Source organism: Pteropus alecto, unplaced genomic scaffold, assembly GCF_000325575.1.
Source record: "Pteropus alecto unplaced genomic scaffold, ASM32557v1 scaffold400, whole genome shotgun sequence".
In the NCBI taxonomy this organism is placed as follows: Eukaryota; Metazoa; Chordata; class Mammalia; order Chiroptera; family Pteropodidae; genus Pteropus; species Pteropus alecto.
The window spans coordinates 670,023-687,466 of NW_006430045.1; the positions used below are offsets into that span (position 1 = coordinate 670,023).

At 45.1% G+C, this 17,444-nt stretch overlaps 4 protein-coding genes, 2 non-coding genes and 1 pseudogene across 7 annotated transcripts in view; 4 read left to right on the top strand and 3 right to left on the bottom strand.

Moving 5' to 3' along the window:
• The window catches only part of NFKBIL1 (NFKB inhibitor like 1), an 8,718-nt gene extending 8,553 nt beyond the window's left edge, over positions 1-165 (bottom strand). The window contains exon 1 of the mRNA XM_015588751.2: positions 48-165. The gene's annotated coding sequence lies outside the window, so the exon portion shown is untranslated. The remainder of the gene's footprint in view (positions 1-47) is intronic.
• On the top strand, positions 155-2,470 carry ATP6V1G2 (ATPase H+ transporting V1 subunit G2). The gene is made up of 3 exons (XM_006904672.3): positions 155-523; positions 792-892; positions 1,406-2,470. Exons 1-3 carry the CDS (start codon positions 442-444, stop codon positions 1,577-1,579), a joined length of 357 nt encoding a protein of 118 aa, XP_006904734.1. The 5' UTR covers positions 155-441; the 3' UTR covers positions 1,580-2,470.
• Positions 2,471-4,121: 1,651 nt separating this feature from the next.
• On the top strand, positions 4,122-15,105 carry DDX39B (DExD-box helicase 39B). 2 transcript variants are annotated; one of them, XM_006904673.3, is made up of 12 exons: positions 4,126-4,257; positions 4,349-4,543; positions 5,799-6,126; positions 6,907-7,034; positions 7,310-7,402; positions 9,588-9,771; positions 10,846-10,964; positions 12,940-13,071; positions 13,911-14,020; positions 14,120-14,264; positions 14,406-14,553; positions 14,881-15,105. In XM_006904673.3, the coding sequence occupies exons 3-12, from the start codon at positions 5,916-5,918 to the stop codon at positions 14,895-14,897; spliced, it is 1,287 nt and encodes a 428-aa protein (XP_006904735.1). In that variant the 5' UTR covers positions 4,126-4,257; positions 4,349-4,543; positions 5,799-5,915; the 3' UTR covers positions 14,898-15,105. The 2 variants fall into 2 exon arrangements, 1 of the variants encoding a protein (XP_006904735.1); XR_003045992.1 differs by lacking the exon at positions 14,881-15,105 and having other exon boundaries at positions 4,122-4,257; positions 13,856-14,020; positions 14,406-14,548.
• LOC112478992 lies at positions 5,265-5,340 on the top strand. Its single transcript, XR_003046015.1, has one exon. It is a non-coding gene; the product is annotated as a small nucleolar RNA SNORD83 (small nucleolar RNA).
• On the bottom strand, positions 7,755-7,871 carry LOC112478981 (annotated as a pseudogene).
• LOC112478995 lies at positions 9,823-9,899 on the top strand. Its single transcript, XR_003046017.1, has one exon. It is a non-coding gene; the product is annotated as a small nucleolar RNA SNORD83 (small nucleolar RNA).
• A 134-nt stretch (positions 15,106-15,239) lies between the features above and the next one.
• MCCD1 (mitochondrial coiled-coil domain 1) lies at positions 15,240-17,208 on the bottom strand. Its single transcript, XM_006904681.3, is given in 2 exon segments — positions 15,240-15,606; positions 16,133-17,208. Coding segments are annotated over 2 exon segments (360 nt in total). The 5' UTR covers positions 16,304-17,208; the 3' UTR covers positions 15,240-15,417.
• Positions 17,209-17,444: the final 236 nt, after the last annotated feature.

The window sequence follows — 17,444 nt, forward strand, 5'->3', positions numbered from 1 at the left end:
CCCACCATACTCTTTACCCAACGCATCACGCACGATGACTTCCTTACCTTATCACTCCATTCTCAACCCCTCTATGCCTCCTCTCCCAAATACTGCTCTTCTCCCCTGCCCTCACTCCTAGACCTTCTGACTGGGAAAGCTCTGCGCTTGGCGATGTGAGCGGGCAGTTCTGGGTCTGGTGTCTGCTGTCCCCAAGCGGTCCTTCTGGGTACTGCCAGAATGAGAGGTGGGAGAGGAGGACCAGCCATCACTGATTGGGAGGATCAGTTTGGTGAAGACACCCGGTACAGCAGGTGGAGCAGGAAGGGGAGCATTAAGACCCAGGAGTAGTGGAGGACTGCAGCATCGAGCTGGAAGAAGAGAAGTAGGCGGTGGCGGGTGGGGCGGGAGCCTTTTGGTACCTTGGTAGCATCTGAAACAGCATCAGCCATAACGACAGAAATGGCCAGTCAATCCCAGGGTATCCAGCAGCTCCTGCAAGCGGAGAAACGCGCAGCTGAGAAGGTGGCAGATGCCAGAAAGAGTGAGTCTCCTCCTCCCTCCCTTAGGAATCTGGAAAGAAAATTGCGGGTGGGTGGACTGCAAACATTTGAGTCCCTAGGAAAATCCAAGACCTGTGGGGAGAGAGCTGGGACCTGGGGTGGCTGATTAGGAGAGAAGAAATGGCTGGTGTTAAAATCTAGCACCTGGTTAGCTGAGAGAAGGCAGGATAACTTTCTAGAAATGACTGACCCCTACTATCACCTTTTGTGCGGGTTACCCCCATCCCCTGTCCTTTTTTTTGCCTCCAGGGAAGGCCCGGCGTCTGAAGCAGGCAAAGGAGGAGGCACAGATGGAAGTGGAGCAATACCGCAGAGAGCGAGAACAAGAATTCCAGAGCAAGCAGCAGGCAGTGAGTGGTGGGAGAGTTGGGATGGCACGCCGGGGTGCAAATGGATGGGTGCATCTGTCGAGGTGTGTATAGGGTGATTCTACAAGAAAATAAAATGGTAAAGGACAGAGGGGGATCCTGGTGAGAACAATGACATTGGTCAACTTTGTGATATGTAAGAGAGTCTGGATGTTTTGAAGGACTTGTACAGCTTGTGGGGAATTGCCACAGTCTGTATGGAGTATGTTGACATTTGGGGTGGAGGGTAGAGTTCAATGGTCTTGGGTGGTGAGATGGTAGGGATTGTATAATATGTTTTAGGATGAAGTTGAATGTCAGGTCTTAGAGTAAAGGGGCTTATGTTGCTCTCTTTGGTGTCTGAATGTTTCTGTGATATGGGGTTGGTTTTGGAGAAGGCCTTTCTTCCTGGCCTTACTCCAGGATCTGTCCCTCTACATGCCTGGATCCTTCTTTTTGTTTCTTCCTTTCTTTCTTTTACCTTTTCTCAACTCCCCCCCGCCCCACCCTACCCAGGCCATGGGCTCCCAGGGGAACCTGTCTACCGAAGTGGAGCAGGCTACAAGGCGCCAGGTGCAGGGCATGCAGAGCTCCCAGCAGAAAAACCGCGAACGCATCCTGGCTCAGCTTCTTGGTATGGTCTGTGATGTCAGGCCCCAGGTCCACCCTAACTACCGGATTGCTGCCTAGGACCCAACCTAGGGCTGACTCCTCCTGCCAGTTCCCTCCCTCAAAGAAATCCCCAAATCAAAATCACTTCCACTGTAATCCTACTCTCTTTTCCATTTCCCAGAAATTCTAGGAGGCTGGACCTGATAATTCTTCTTCTTATAAGTATCTTGCTCAGACCTGAATCTCCTTATTATTCTTTAACGGTACCTTGTAGACTCCCAAGTCACCCCTGCCCAACTTCTCTATGAAATTTGCAGCATGGAGAATTAGAGATGTAAAAAACATCCTGATTCCAGAGCCTGGCAGATTAGACTCCCTCTCCTGACCCTGCCATTTGTTGGCTGTGCGACCAGGACAAGCTGTAGCCTCATTGTCCTCCTCTGTGAGACTGGAATAATAATATCTACCTTTTAGGGTTGTTGCAGTGATTAGGAATTAATTATTTTGTAAAGAGCCTAGCATGGTGTCTGGCACGTAGTAGCTGTGATTCAATTAATGGTAACCCTGTGATATTATTACCACTCCCTGCCCACCTGCCAAAACCTAAACACAGCTATTTCTTCACTTTTGTCTATGGCTCTCTAATTCTGCTCATTCATTCTGTGACCCTAATAATTCTCTGAAGAATTGCTTCTTCCCACTTCTCTTTCCCCAGAGACCTTATGATCCCTGAAAAGATGACATGTTCCTATATAGTCCCTTTCTGTGGTTCCAGGAAGATGTTGCATTTCTTAGTCTCTCTAAGTTAGTATTTCTCTTTATTGGATTTCTCCTTTTTCTTATTCACCCAAAGACCTATCTGATGGTCGCTGCTTCCTGAGATCTGAAGTGATGCTATGTCCTCTCGTATGCATGGACTTCTTTTGTAACAATAAAAAAGTGTCAATAAAATAACTATGGGCAAATCAATTGATGGGTGGAAGCAACCTCCTTTTGCTTCCTCATTTCTTTTACAGTCACTCTTGTGTCTTGTTTACATATTACCCAAACACCCCAAAGGACTGCCCTTTGAAACTTGTTGGAGAAATAGCAAATAATATGTTATTATTTCTCTAAAGTGAGAAACATATGTGATTCCTTGTTTGGGAACTTGAGGACTATAGATGGCAACTGTAGAGAAAAAAGCTGGAGTGTAGGAACAAGCACTCTGTCCCTTAACCTTTGTTAACCAAAGAAGAGGCTCATTCTGTATGAAGGTATTTCTTTGAGCCAAAAGGCTGCAATCCCATTCTGATAGATGCAGATTCAGGTAACAACTCCAACTGCTCTCAGAGAACAAAGAAAGGCAGGTTTTATAGAGGTAAAAAACATGCGAATGAAAAATTGCTGGCTAGGTTAATGGATTAGTTAGTTCCAACATGTAAATGAGAGAGGTGAAAACTACTGGAAGGAGGTAAGGTCCAACTATCAATGCAGCAGTTGTTCCAGGATGTTTATAACTCCACCTTGAACTGAGTTTAGCAATTTAATAGCAGCTCTGAGAACTGAGGCACTCGATGGACACTTTCTCAATGGCCACTGACTCTGTTGTGGCGACCGGCTCTATTTTAACTCTCAGCAATGCTTATACCAATTTATTTTCTCCATTATCACCTTGCTTTATTTGTCTAATAACACTTATTACTACTTGACATATTTATGTTTGTGTGTTGTCTCTCTTGTTAATTCTGTGATGACAGGGCAGTTCACTGGTGTGTCCCTAGATCCTAGGATGATAGCACTTGGACAGGGTAGGGAGGATAAATACTGTTGAATAAATCAATACTTAGGGTCGGCAAAACTGCCCTTCTATGACACCATCCTTGGATCACTTACTGTATTTCTCTTGGCCACAGAAAACAAGCCTGCTTCCCCAAGAACTTGAACAAACGAGGTAATCCGAAGGGCATTTATTAACCAAATTCTTTAAGATGGGAGGCAAGATACAATAGATAATTAGAGGTGTTTACATTCTGGCTTTCACCTCACTAACTGCATTACTTTGAACATGCTGCTTTATTCTCTAAGTCTGTGCTTGTCTATTGAATGGGAATAATGGTACCCACTCCTTAGTATTAAATGGTTAAGTGTAATAACAGGTAAAAGGCCAAACGTTTTTGTCATTTTTGTTAAGCAGCAGACATCAAATCTGACTTCTATAGCATATCAAAGACAGGGGTATCAAATCTTTTATTCAGGAAAAAAAATCCTGGTTGAACAATGGGGCTGTTGGGACCGGGGCTAAGAACATTCTGGTCACATTAACAAAATTTATGGAATGTCGCATAACCCTCAAGCCCTATCATTTAACACTTAGGGAAGAATCTAGACCCCATCTTCCACTTAGTGGATTCAGAACACGTTGACTTGCATGCCCATCATCTTAGGACCCTTGGGGAATCTGATACATCGGCCATCATTATTTTTGGGCAAATGCCAGTTCCTGGTCCTCACGGTTAGGGAAAGGGTAAAGGTACGGCCTCTCCCAACCCCCGGAACCAATCACTCCCTCCCCTCAACTGGGGCCTGACGATCCCTAGCACCAGCGCGGCCGCCTCCAGGTAACCTTGACTACTGGGCCAAGGACCCCGTGGGAACTCGCAGTGCCCGCCAGCCCTGTCCTTCGCTGCAGAGAGGTGCCGAGAAAGATGACCTGCGTGGCGAGAACCTAAACGAAGAGGCGAGGGACGTGGAAAAGAGCAAGATAAGAGAAAAAGGTATCAGTGGGAGTGGATGCTAGTTTCTTTTATGCCTGTTTTTACCGACAATAGCAGAGGAGTTAGAAGTGGCTTTAAAAAAAAATTCCAGGCAGGCATTCTCTAGAGGCAACCCCAGAGCGCGCGGAACTACGGAACCGTGGAAGGGCCTTCTTCCGTCCCTCGCGCTTGCGCGCTGGCAGCCGAGAAGGCAGAGGCCCGGGTAGAGGGAAGCTGGGACCGGAAGTGAAGTCGGACTCCCTTCTTCGTCTCTCTTTCCGCCGCCATATGCGTTCTCCTTGTTCAGGTGAGGTCTGGTTTTCAGTACTATCCATTTACATCTGCGTTTCTCTGCAGCTATCCTATCGCATGAGCTCCTGATACCCCTTTTACAGGGTATAGTCTGGTCGCTGGGGCCTAGTTCTGTCGTTAGTTTCATTAATTGCACCCCTTTCGAGACCAAAGAGCTCTTGGGCGGAGGTAGGGAATTTAGAGGGGCCCAATACAAGATGGTGGCCTCGGCGCCATTGTGTTTCCTTTGCTTTTGGTTCCTCCGGTGAGCCCCTCGTTTGCTGGAAGCTCTAGCGATGATGAGAGGCGGCGCTAGGACGTCCTCTGGTCCTGGGCATTTGTAGAGGTCGGGCTTCTTCACCTTTCTTTTCCGTTGGGTCCTGGTAGGAATAGGAGGAGCTGGCTTCTGGGCCTGGTTGGACTTATCTTACCTCTCTTTGCCTACGTTTATTTGGAGCGGTTTCCAAATGTTTTTGAGTGATGTCATTGTGCGAGTTTCACCGAGGAGTAATGTAACAGTGATGTGAGGCCGCTTGGTAAAAGTTCTGCTAAAGCTGGAGCGGTCTTCCTAGTTATTATGTTATTCATCGTATAATAGAGAGATGAATACTTTTTCCGACTGAGCCATTTCTTTTATTCTCCTGCTGTCCACTTATTACACAGGGATTTCTTAAGCCCCAGAAGGAGGTTACTGAGGAGTGAGGGGGAGGCTGGTGAGCTGTGAGGAGTGAATGGCAGCCACATGATGTTTTCATTTTGAGAAGTGAGCGGTGTGCAGTGATGACCTTAATCTATCACCCTTGACTGATGGCTGCTGTGTTAGGGGTTGACACCTTGAGATTATAGGGAAAGCAGAAAGTCTTCTTTGAGAATTTTTCAGGACTTCTCTTCATCTCTATTCTCCACTTCTAAGTCATTATTTATATTCTGCTTGTTATCTGTTGTTGTTTTTTTTTTTTTCGCTATTAGTATTTACAGAACAGTAATTTATGAATTGATCTTCCTCTTTGAAGATTTCTCCTCCGAACCTAATCTTGTTGTGAACCTGTGACCTAACTACCTCCCCTGGAACCGTCTTTCCCGTTCCCTGTATTATGTTTGCTTTTATGTTTTGTGTTTTTTGTTATATTTATTGCCAGGTAAAAGATTCATAGTTTAGGGAAAGTGGGAAGGGTGTGGGATGGAAAAGAGGTGGTGAAGCCTTTTCGAATGACTGATAAGACTTTTTTTCTGTTTTTTTTTTTTTAACCCCCCCCCCCCCCCCTCCCCAGTTCTTTTGTGGGAAACTACTGTATCTCTATTCCTAAAGCCTCCACTTTCCTTGTTTTCACTTATTCTGCGTGAACCCAACCAGAGACCCCTCCCCTTCTCCCTTTGCCGGCCCAGTTATGGCAGAGAACGATGTGGACAATGAGCTCTTGGACTATGAAGATGATGAAGTGGAGACAGCAGCTGGGGGAGATGGGACTGAGGCTACTGCCAAGAAGGACGTTAAGGGCTCCTACGTCTCTATCCATAGCTCTGGCTTTCGTGACTTCCTGCTCAAGCCAGAGTTGCTCCGGGCTATTGTTGACTGTGGCTTTGAGCATCCATCTGAAGGTAAATTTTCTTGGGCAGAGAGTACTCATTAGGTGCTTAAAGATACTAGAAACAGATGTGTTCATGGTTTTTCAGTGATACAGATTTATATTTAGGGTAGACCGGGAAATAAGTTCTGGAAATACTAAAAGTTATTTTTAGTGATAGAAGAGGTTAATACAGGTTGGTCTTTTTTTCATGGTAGCAGGAAAGTGCTGGTGATCCAAAAGCAACTTAAGAGGTCTGCTATTTGTTCTTGTGACTGGTTTTTCTCCTTGTCTTCTAGTTTTTAGTTTTGTCACTTTGACCTGTAATTTTAAATTTGTGGAGTGGAGCTGGTTGCACGTCTAGTTCTCTTTCAGGCCAGGACAACTCTGGTCTCTGGAAACCGTTATTACTGGCTGGATTCTGAGTCAGACCAAGTTCTTCATTTAGTTCAAGGTTGTAGGGTTACATGTAAGAGAAATGGCCTGTCGTAGGTATTATGTGTCATGGATTATTAAGGACAATAAGGACAGAGCCAGGAGTACCAAAGATGAGCTATTGGTAGGTGCAAATGGATTGTTGGGTTGGGGTGGGGTTGGAGTAGGAGTAGGAGGAGGCTAAAGCTAGAAGGAGCTAGGAGGGTCTGATTAGAAGGTGAATTTGATTGAGGGAGCAGGGAAGTAGGAAAGGTCTAGAAGTTGACAAGAACCACTTAAGAGTTGAGTGGTGGGAAATGGGTTTGGCATGGTGAAAAACGTTACCTGGGGATAACCTTAAACCGAAGCCTAATTTATCTTTTTACTCCCGTACTTTTAGTCCAGCATGAGTGCATCCCTCAGGCCATTCTGGGAATGGATGTTCTGTGCCAGGCCAAGTCAGGCATGGGAAAGACAGCAGTGTTTGTGCTGGCCACACTGCAACAGCTGGAGCCAGTTACTGGGCAGGTACAGTTGGGGAGAATACTGGGGAGGGCATTTTGGTTGGAATGTTTAGGCAGGGTGCTTCAGCTACATGATATGTTCAGAGCCGTGAATACTTGTTGTTAAGATGGCCTCTGTCACCCGAAATTGAAGGCCACGGGAATATTTTGTAGTAATCATGGGGTTAATGATTTAGATCTCAGAATCGAAGTTATTTATCATCTGCCTGGTGACAGTTACTTACCCAGAGGGGATAGTGAAGGGAAATATTGACTGTTTTCATCTGTTTCCCTCCCAAGGTGTCTGTTCTGGTGATGTGTCACACTCGGGAGTTGGCTTTTCAGATTAGCAAAGAGTATGAGCGCTTCTCTAAATACATGCCCAATGTCAAGGTAAGCCAGGGTAAAGAGACCTGGGAGAGTAAGGGTGTGGGGTGTTGGATGCATTGGAGACTTGTAGAGCAGCAGTCTTCATGTCTTAAAGATGTTAAATATCTATATACGAACCTTATTTACATAAAATAATAAGTTCCTGCAAACTTTGGTGTATAAGAGATTTATATTCTAGGACTTATTTAGGATGCTTGCTATATTCTAATTTTGGAGAATCTTTGGTTTGGCTTGGTTTTTTTAAACACATAGTGTAAATATACTTGTGCAGCAGGAGACTGCATAATTGGGCTATGGAAGATGCTTACCACAAGACCGACGTCTTGCTTCCAACTTTTTTTTTTTTTTTTAAACATACCTACAGCACTTGGTCTTCCTAGGTGGTCTCCCATCCAAGTACTAACCAGGCCCAATCCTGCTTAAATTTCGAGATCAGACGGGATCGGGCTTGTTCAGGGTGGCAACTTCCAGCTTCTTTACGTTGACTTTGAATCATTTCACTGTGCTTTGGTTGACAGTTTGAGAATTTTGGGGTGTATGGCAAGAGAAGGCTGGAAACTCCAAAATGTCTCTAGTGTGATGTGTGAATTTTGAGGCTTTAAAGTGGCAGGAAATTGGAAAAGGTCTGGGGACCACAACAGAATTGGCTTGAGTTCTCCATTATATAGCCTTGATGTATATAACTTCTATTCTCTTTGCTGGGATGGGGTCAAGAATAGTACTTTTGTTCAGATTGTTAGTTTTCTCTTCTGTTTTTACATTTTAAAGGAACTAGGAATGTTTGAGTCTCAGCTGTAAACTGAAAATAATTTTAAAAAAGGAAGTAGTATTAGTGCCCGTGCATAGTAAAAATGCTTCAGTAATCTGCAAGGCCTTATAATTAAAAGATTGCTGTTCTCCCATGTCTAGTCCTACTTCATAGAAGATAATCATGTGTTAACTTTTTTTTTTAAGTTCTAATGGTTCTATGAAACCACGTATTAGGCACTGTTTCCTCAAGTTATCAACTTTTAGGCCTTTTTAATTTAATGAAAGATGTATTTAGTCATGATGTATTTAGCTTGTTTACATTCTGGCATTTGAAACTATTTTAACTCTTTAAATATGGTTTGCCATGTATACATAGATATCTGTGTTTTGTGTACTTTTCTTATTACATTGTCTGTGTCAATGCAAGTTTTCTATTTTTTTCGCCAACTAGTCTTGTTTAGGTTGATTCTAAAATTTGAAAACCATTGTAATAACTATGGAAACATTTATTATTGAGCTCTGTGGTGAGCTAGGATTGCACTTCCTCTATAAGTCCAGCTCATCACCTTTTTGCCAGTGTTACTGGTGTCAGCATCAAATACAAATTGTCATGACATTTTCTTTTCCTCAAAATTACGCTGCAGTGATTTGAGGAGGCTGGGCCAGTTCTACAGAAGGTCTTATCTTTGGATTTATTTGGTTGCTCCCCTATGGTGGTGTTTAGCTTGTTCTTTCCTCCTGATAATCCCTGTAAACTGAAATTTGTGTTTGAAAGCTAAGCTAATTCAACTTAAACATTTTTGGCAAGAATTCTTCATAGGAGATGCTGTGTACCTCCTGTTTTGTTGTAAACGTGGTTGTCCCACATTTAGTGATTTTAGGTTTACTATAGAATTACTGGTTTTAGGTTTGCTATAGGACAGTCTGATCCCTTAGAAAGCAGTTTTTGGTGTTACTTGATGCTGTACTAAGTCCCTGATTCTCAACAGCCATTCCCCTGATGGTTTTAACATGGAGTAATACATTTAGCCTCAATCAGTAATTTCATAGGATTTGTTTAAAGAGTTTAAAAAATCCGGGTTGAGTTAGGAAAACTTGATGTTGCATCAACTTTTTGGTAGTACTTGACACTGGTGATTTCTTGTTCTCATTCTTACAAGGAAGCCTGGCCTTAGAGTTATAGGAACATTGTTTGATTAAGTCAAGAAGAACTAAATGCTAGTCCTGACTGCCCAGATTAGCCATGTAACTTTGGACAAGTCAGTTTTGTTTCTTAGCTTCAATGTTTAGGGGATATGATAATTTTAGATTAGATGACCTCTGATGTTCCTTTTAGCTCCGATGTTCTAAGAATTGGTTTTGATTAATTGAAAGGATGGGAGCCGGGAAGATTGGAATCACTGCTTCATTGTGGGGTACTCTTCTCCTGGGTTGGCAGGTCGCAGTGTTTTTTGGTGGTCTGTCTATCAAGAAGGATGAAGAGGTGCTGAAGAAGAACTGCCCGCATATCGTCGTGGGAACCCCTGGCCGCATCCTAGCCCTAGCTCGGAATAAGAGCCTCAACCTCAAACACATTAAACACTTTATCTTGGATGAATGTGATAAGATGCTTGAACAGCTCGGTGAGTGGCAGTGCTGGGACTGAGGTGGTGATCTGGAAGTTGCCTTTTGGAGCCAAATGATGTTTATTTGATACAGGAGCACTTTAGTGCTAGGATGACTCTTAATCTATCACCCATGACTGATGGCTCTGGCTTCCTTGGTTAGTCTTTGTTATGCTTTTTAAGCAGCCTTGGTGCTCAGGGGGAATGGTTCTGTGTTCTTCCTTTCTGTGATAGATGTTTCTTTATGTTTGAGAGGAGGGACTTTGCTGATCTTGGGCATTAGGTATGCCATCACCCTTTCCTTTATAGATTCCTATGTTGGGTGTCATTGGGGAGATACTAAACTGAAGGAAGAGACGGTTTATCCTTCTGACATTCTCAGTATAGCATATATCATGAGCATTTATAGTTCTAGGATTAATGGGGAGAGTGTTACTGGGAGTTTGTGTGGCTTAGTGTTCGAGTATGCTAAGTGGGATTAAGGAAAATTTCCTATAAGAATTCAAATTTGGCGAAAGAAAGTGGGGATGGACATAGCGCTAGGGACCAGTCATTCCAAATGATCTTTGCCTATTCTAGATGGTGAGTTCTTAGGCTCCAGGTAGAGATGTCATACTTGCTTGACTGGATAGGAAAGCGATCCAGAGGAAACATGGAATGGACTCTTAACAGCTGGAATATGATAGGTGTGTGGTATTTGTAGACAGCTGGGGCTTGGGGAGAAGGGCCTGGTAAAGTGTTTTTTAAAGGTCTTATCATTGGGTGCCTCTGTCTCTTTGATTCTATCTCTGTTTCATAGTTGTGGGCTTTGGGGTTTCATCATATTTTTTTGCCTGGTCAAAACACAGCTGGTACCTGATCTCAAATCTTTATTCCAAATTCATTTCTCTTTCCATTGTATTGTTACTGTGGGTGTGATTTTATGAGGTTTGGCGAAAATAGAGTAGACAGACCTGAGGCAAATCTTCCCTTGAAATGATTCTCTTGCTCCCCATTTCCATCAGTCTTTACCTCATTAGGAAGCCTATTTCTGGTTTTTGTTTATCACAAAGGCTGCTTTTTCTCTTAAAATGTTTTTCCTTTTTTTTGTAGACATGCGTCGGGATGTCCAGGAAATTTTTCGCATGACCCCCCATGAGAAGCAGGTCATGATGTTCAGTGCTACCTTGAGCAAAGAGATCCGTCCAGTCTGCCGCAAGTTCATGCAAGACGTAAATACCCTTCTACCTTCTCTTCCTCCACTCCCTGCCCACTGCCTCCTCCCCTTCCGTGCCCTCTTCCTCCAGACTCCCTTGTCCTTAAAGCGCCAAGAAGGGGGCACATGCCCATCTGGGAGCGATGACTCCTTGAAGAGACACAGAGGCAGAGACAGCTAGTATTAGGGTCTGCGCGGGTGCCAGGGAAATGCCGGAAGACTTGGTCGGGTTAACGTGAGAGCGGGTAGTGTTCGACTTTTTTTTTTAATCATGTCATTTTTGAACCTCTTCTTTTTTTGGGGGGAGGGCAGAATTGTCTGCCCTACCACCCACCCATCGTCTCCTACATATCCCCTACAGCCACTCACCCTCAAGGTGGCATCGAGCATACAACTGGAGGCTTCTGCCCCCAAAACTCGTAACCTCCCGGTGGCAGGAGAGCAAGAGAGGGACAGACAGATGGCAGGGCATGTCCAAAAGAAGAGCAAACAGCACAAATGATTCCGCTCCCTCCCCACCTCCAGGGGTGGGGGCCTTTGGCACCTCAGTCCCCGGTCCCCTACACCTTCCCACCCGTACCTCCTCGCACCCATCTGGAACCTCGGCCGATGTGAGCCAGCAGCAGAGAAGCACCGTGGCGCGGCGGGGGAATGTGGACAGCACCCAGCGGTGGATGGCGGCAGCGGAGGCCGCGGGGAAACCTGACCAGGAAGCCGAGGACCAAACCAGCCTCTTTTTTCGTTCCCGGTTTTTTTCCTGAACCCAAGGCGTGCTGTACCCCTCCTTTCCCTTCATATGTGTTGGGGTGGGGAGGGTTGTCCTGAATGGGGTGGTAGGTTTTTTTCTTTTATTTAGTGCTCAGGGAAGAGGGGCATAGGAAAGGCGAAGTGAGGAACTCCATTTGGATGTAACTATGTGGGTGTTAGGGTTTGGGGCTGGGTGGGCCCGTTCTGTGAGCAGTGGAGTGTGTTGTTAACATCCCTGCCCTGCTCCTTCTCATGGATGATAACCCCTCCTTGTCCTTAGGGGGGCAATTAGATGTGAAGGAGGCTGTGGAACTTCTTTTCGGAAAGCCTGCCTTCTGCGATCCGGCTTCTGGTGTCTCCCATGCACTTCTTTTCCCAAAATCTTGGGTCCCGGGTCTTGATGTTAACTATGTCCCCAAGTCAGTGAAGCCTGCTAGGAAAGTTGGGCTCTGGAATTGGGTCTTGTGTCAATTTCTATCTTTTTTTTTTTTTTATGGCTACCTTCCTCCCCTTCAAGGGTTGTTTTGGTTTTTTAAAAAAGATAAATGCATATCTGCAATTCTGAATTTCTTAGCACAGCTTTACTGATACCTTCCATGTAACTGCAGATGGTTGGATTCTTAGTTAAGAGACCATTCTCATCTGAAACTATTCCCTTGTGATCAAGGGCAAGTTGTTACTCACCTTGAGTAATCTTTGCTTCTCTTTTCATGGCTTTTCGATTGTGTCCATTGTAGCATTCCACCTTAACGTGGATCTGATTCTCCTAGTTGAGAGAATACTCAAATGGAGCAGTCCTTGTCCTCTCCCTCATTTTCTTAACACCTGCTGTGATGGAATTATTGTGATCTCGAATCAGTATATCCAGTCATTCCTCAGGTGTTTAGATCATATTCTCTCTGAGAATCTTCTTCCATTGTTTTTTTTCTTCATCTCCATTTGAGGTAATGGCATCTTGCCTTTGGGTGGTTTCACTGCTCCTTTTTCTCCTTGCAGTTCCTTTTCCTTGAGTTTTCAGTTGGGCAGTCTTAGAGTTCCAATGATAGGAAAGAAATTAGATCTAATATGGAAGAGACCATAATAAAATCTGGGTGTTTTGGATGGGCGGGATGAAGTTTTCAATTTTCTCTCTTCTCCCCATCCCCCCATGGGGTGTATTGGAGATCAGCTTACTCCACCCCCCCCAGGTTTAACCCCCCCACTCTGCCCTCCTCCCGTTCCCTGCCCCTTCCCCCCTCCCCCAGCCAATGGAGATCTTCGTGGATGATGAGACGAAGCTAACCCTGCATGGGTTGCAGCAGTACTACGTGAAACTGAAGGACAACGAGAAGAATCGGAAGCTTTTTGACCTTCTGGATGTCCTTGAGTTCAACCAGGTCGGTTGTTTAAGTTCTAGTGGGGGGGGATGAACATGTCTCCAACTGTAAGAGAAACCTGTATTCAGTACCTTATTGAGGAAACCACATACATGGTATGAGAAAATGGTAGAGAAATTATTTGTTTTTTTAACATTTTATTTTTTCCCTCTCCCTCTTCCCCACTCCCCTCTGGTAACCACTAGTCCATTGTCCATGTGTCTCTGTCATGTTCATTTGTTGCTTTTAAGTTTATATTTTACATACAACTGATCTCATATGATTTTCAGCGCTGTCTGGCTTATTTCGCTTAGTATGATTATTTCAAGGTCCATCCATGTTGCAAATGGCAGTATTTCATCTCTTTTCATGGCTGAGTAATATTCCATCGTATAAATGTGCCACAGCTTCTTTAGGGAGAAATTTTCTTAAGTGAAATTATTGTAAATGAGAATATAAATGTCTTTTGGAGCTGAATATGAGCAAGATGAGAACTGCTTTTCTGTCTCATAGTTGCACAGGTACTCAATAAAAACCTCAGTACATAAACCTCAAAAAAAATTCTTAAAGAGTTTTAATAAGGTGATAAAAGTCCTGAAACATTTTGATCCTGTTAAGTTCTTAAATTTGTTTCTTGTACTGTTTACTGAGGAGCAGCATTCCATCACTACCTGTTAAATGGTTTATTTGCATGAAAAGCTTTTTAGAATTAGGGTAAAGCTATATTTAGAGCAGAAGAGGAAATATAGGGACTAAGGAATTCTATTAGAACAATGTAATTACTGAAAACAACTCTTAAATACAGTCTCTCTCACATGAACCCACATCTCTTCGGCACGCATGCACACACACACAAACAGGTGGTGATCTTTGTGAAGTCTGTGCAGCGCTGCATTGCCCTGGCCCAGCTCCTCGTGGAGCAGAACTTCCCAGCCATTGCCATCCACCGTGGGATGCCCCAGGAGGAGAGGTGAGTTGGAGATGAGGAGGGTGTTTTGTATCCTTGGAAGGAAAAAGACCATTGAGAGAAGAGACTCTCAACATTTTTCTGATTTCCTTTCTCACGAAGGCTTTCTCGGTATCAGCAGTTTAAAGATTTTCAACGACGAATTCTTGTGGCAACAAACCTATTTGGCCGAGGCATGGACATTGAGCGGGTGAACATTGCATTTAACTACGACATGCCTGAGGACTCTGACACCTACCTGCATCGGGTAAGCCCCACACCCACAAGGCCCTCCCAGTGACCTCTTCCATTCTTATTTTCTATTATCTTTATACCTTACGTCTTCATCCCTCCTTTTTGGTGTCTTCCTTCTTTGGGGTCTTCAGTCCTACCTTCCTTTTCCTTTTAGGTGGCTAGAGCAGGCCGGTTTGGCACCAAGGGTTTGGCCATCACGTTTGTGTCAGATGAGAATGATGCCAAGATCCTGAATGATGTGCAAGATCGCTTTGAGGTCAATATTAGTGAGCTGCCCGATGAGATAGACATTTCTTCCTACAGTGAGTATTGATCACAAGAAACAGGCTCCCCCAACTCTTAAATTCTTCTTGTTCCTCAATATTTTTGTCTTAAAGCCCATAGTATATAATGGATGCTTAACAAGTTCAGTTCCCTCCTCCCTCCACCTCCGTCACGATGCTGTGTTGGGATGTTTAGTTGACTTCTATATGGGGTCTTTCTTCCAGTTATTTCTGTTTCTCCACCACCAAGTCAATCCTTTGGATCCTCATATTACGCAGACATCTGCACTTATGGGTGTGTGTGTTTTTGCCAACTTAACCTTTTCTTTTTCATGTCTTATTCTAACTGCCATATTTTCTCTTCAGTTGAACAGACACGATAGAGGATTTATCCATCCATTCTGGAATGTGAGTCTGTTCCTCTTCAGGAGATGACACCAGGTGTGGGAGTGATGGAGACACTACTGCCACCTACCCCTGATGATCCCTCATTCCACCCTACCCCATGACTTTTGCATCACCACTTCTAAACCCCCGTTTCCTGATTTGTCAGAACTTTTTTTTTTAACAAAACTAAAAAACACATGTGTCTGTGGTGTCTGTAAGCGCTCCTTCCCTTTATTGGATTCGGGGTGAGGTTATTTGAGGGCATGCTCCAGGGTATCATCCTGTAAGGACTGGATACCCTGCTGCGGCGCTGAGGTCAGTGGGAGGGTTTAGAGTGGGGGATATGACTAAAAAGACTAGAAGTCATGGCCCCCCACTGCTTTCTAATTTCTGGCTTTTTCTAGAGGTGTCTTCAGTTTTTCTTAGTTGCTTGGGAGGGGCTGGTATGGTTCTGACGGGAAGATTCAGGGCAGGTATTTTCACTGTTGGAGGGTGAAGTGGGAACTGCTGAGAAGCTTAGGCATCTCCTCCCAGGCTTTCTCGGTGTCTCCTCATCTGTTCTTTCAGCTTCTGGATCTTGAGTACCAGGGCCTGGGCTTCCCAGGCTCCTTCTTGCCCTTCCAGCAGGGCCTGGTACAGCTCCAGCTGCTGCTCTGGCAACTCTTCAGCTTGGGCCAGCTCAGCCGTGTGGCTGGGCGGGGGAGCCTAGGAGAGGGGAACATGGAGGAGGGGGAGCATCAGCCAGAGCAGAGGGCTGAGGTTCCCTGGAAATCAGGAATTCTGCCTTTCCTGTTTTTGACCCCATTAGTTTAAGGTCGTGTATACTGCAAAGACAGGGTAGCTTCCTATCTTAGGTATAAGCCTCTAGGGGGGCAGTTAAGAGATCACTGGCCCAGGGGCTGTAACGACTCATTGTACAAGGAAACGGCATGAGAGGGAGAAGATAGGCAGCCCTTCCCTGCTGCCGCAGAAATAACTTAGGAGTAATTCCTGCTCTCAAGGACTTAGTGGACTGCAGGGAGGGAGGGGTGCTGGGAGAGGGATCCCTGAGGTTGAGTGGGTGGGGGAGGGGAAGATGCTGGGAAGCTGAGAGTTGGAGCTAGGCAACAAGCTCCAAGAACCTGGGTTTACATCTGCTTTTGGTCTGTGGTGCAGTATGAGAAGGAGGTTCCCCCTGCCCCAGGACAAATCTTCCCTCATGCTGGCTACCCCTGCTGCTGGTACCACTTACCCTCATGGGGGTCCTTATCTTCCCACTGCCTGTGGAGATGGTCTGCTCTTTTGTGCTCACCTTGGGTCTCTGGGAGCAGCACCTTCAAGACCCCTGAGGAGCCAGTGGCCAGGAAGGAAGGAGGAGGCAACGGCAGCAATATCGGGAGAGCCAGGGCAGAGGGAGAACCATGGTGAGTGAGGCAGCTGTCTGAGCTGCCCAACAACTACCAGGAACGGGCTTCTGGGTCTTCGCTTCACTTCAGTGCCTGGCCCTGCCCCTAGCCCTGCCTCCATCTCCCTCCCAACCTGGTGCTGGACATTCCTGTTCTTGATACGAAAATGTTCCTGCCAGTTTAGGCAGAACTTGCTTCAGAACATTAACATCCAACCTATCACATCTTGTGTCTTTATAACACTATGTCTTACTCTCCATTCTACAAGGTAAGAATTACATCACTGGTTTTGCTGGCTCAGTCATTCACCAACCACTCATCTGGCAAAGTCTGTTGGTAGCTGCTCTGAGCCAGATGTGCTCAAGGCTCCACAGCTGGAGGGTGCACATGCAGGTCTGCATGACTTGAAAGCTATCCATTGACTTCGCTCATTGATTTTTCTTTTATTTTCCTTGCTGTCCCAGAATGACCTCCTTGTCCCTGTCGTGCCTTGCATGTTGTAGGGGTTTGCTTTCTTTAGTAGGTTTCAGCACAGTTGTATCACTATACCCTTGGCTCTGGACAGCATGACACAGGTTTCAACCTTTGTTGAACCAGTGAGCCCTCCCTTCAGATTTACCCTAGAACAAAAGTATCCATACATCTTGTGTGTACGAGTCTGGTGTATAGTGTCAGACTTCTGTAGTGTGTTCTGCAATGTCCTGTTGTGGCCGAGGGGCACAGCCATACCCTTGGGCAGAGGTGGCTCAAAAGGGAATAGACAGTTTTGATCTGGGGAAAGGTAGGTCCTCAGAAAAACTCGCTTCAGAAGGCAAGATTGCTGGAGAGTGGACAGCTGCAAACCAGCTTGCTGTCTTTGGGACATGACACAATTCAGAGAGGAGTTGGGGAAACCTTTCCTGGAAGTCAGTGGTTCTCAAACTTGGGAGTGAGGTGGCTGAAGCACCTTTAGATGAAGCCAAGGACCTCATAATCTCCATTAGATGACATGTTCACACTTAAGTGAGAAAAACCATGTACCCCTACAAAATTTGGGGAGAAGCTTTCCCTTGTGCCTTAGTGATAGGGTTGTGCATGATTCATATCTGAATTTCAGTGTGTGCATAGCTTAAAGTCTTAATTATTGGAACATAAGAGGCCTAGAAACTATCCAATTTA

What these genes read in the sequence shown, in the direction of transcription:
- ATP6V1G2 (XM_006904672.3), top strand. Translation starts at nt 442, where the DNA reads ATGGCCAGTCAATCCCAGGGTATCCAGCAGCTCCTGCAAGCGGAGAAA. An exon ending in GGTGGCAGATGCCAGAAAGA is followed by an intron (nt 524 to 791) that starts GTGAGTCTCCTC and finishes TTTTGCCTCCAG; the next exon opens with GGAAGGCCCGGCGTCTGAAG. An exon ending in TCCAGAGCAAGCAGCAGGCA is followed by an intron (nt 893 to 1,405) that starts GTGAGTGGTGGG and finishes CACCCTACCCAG; the next exon opens with GCCATGGGCTCCCAGGGGAA.
- DDX39B (XM_006904673.3), top strand. Translation starts at nt 5,916, where the DNA reads ATGGCAGAGAACGATGTGGACAATGAGCTCTTGGACTATGAAGATGAT. An exon ending in GCCGCAAGTTCATGCAAGAC is followed by an intron (nt 10,965 to 12,939) that starts GTAAATACCCTT and finishes CCCCTCCCCCAG; the next exon opens with CCAATGGAGATCTTCGTGGA. An exon ending in GGGATGCCCCAGGAGGAGAG is followed by an intron (nt 14,021 to 14,119) that starts GTGAGTTGGAGA and finishes TTTCTCACGAAG; the next exon opens with GCTTTCTCGGTATCAGCAGT.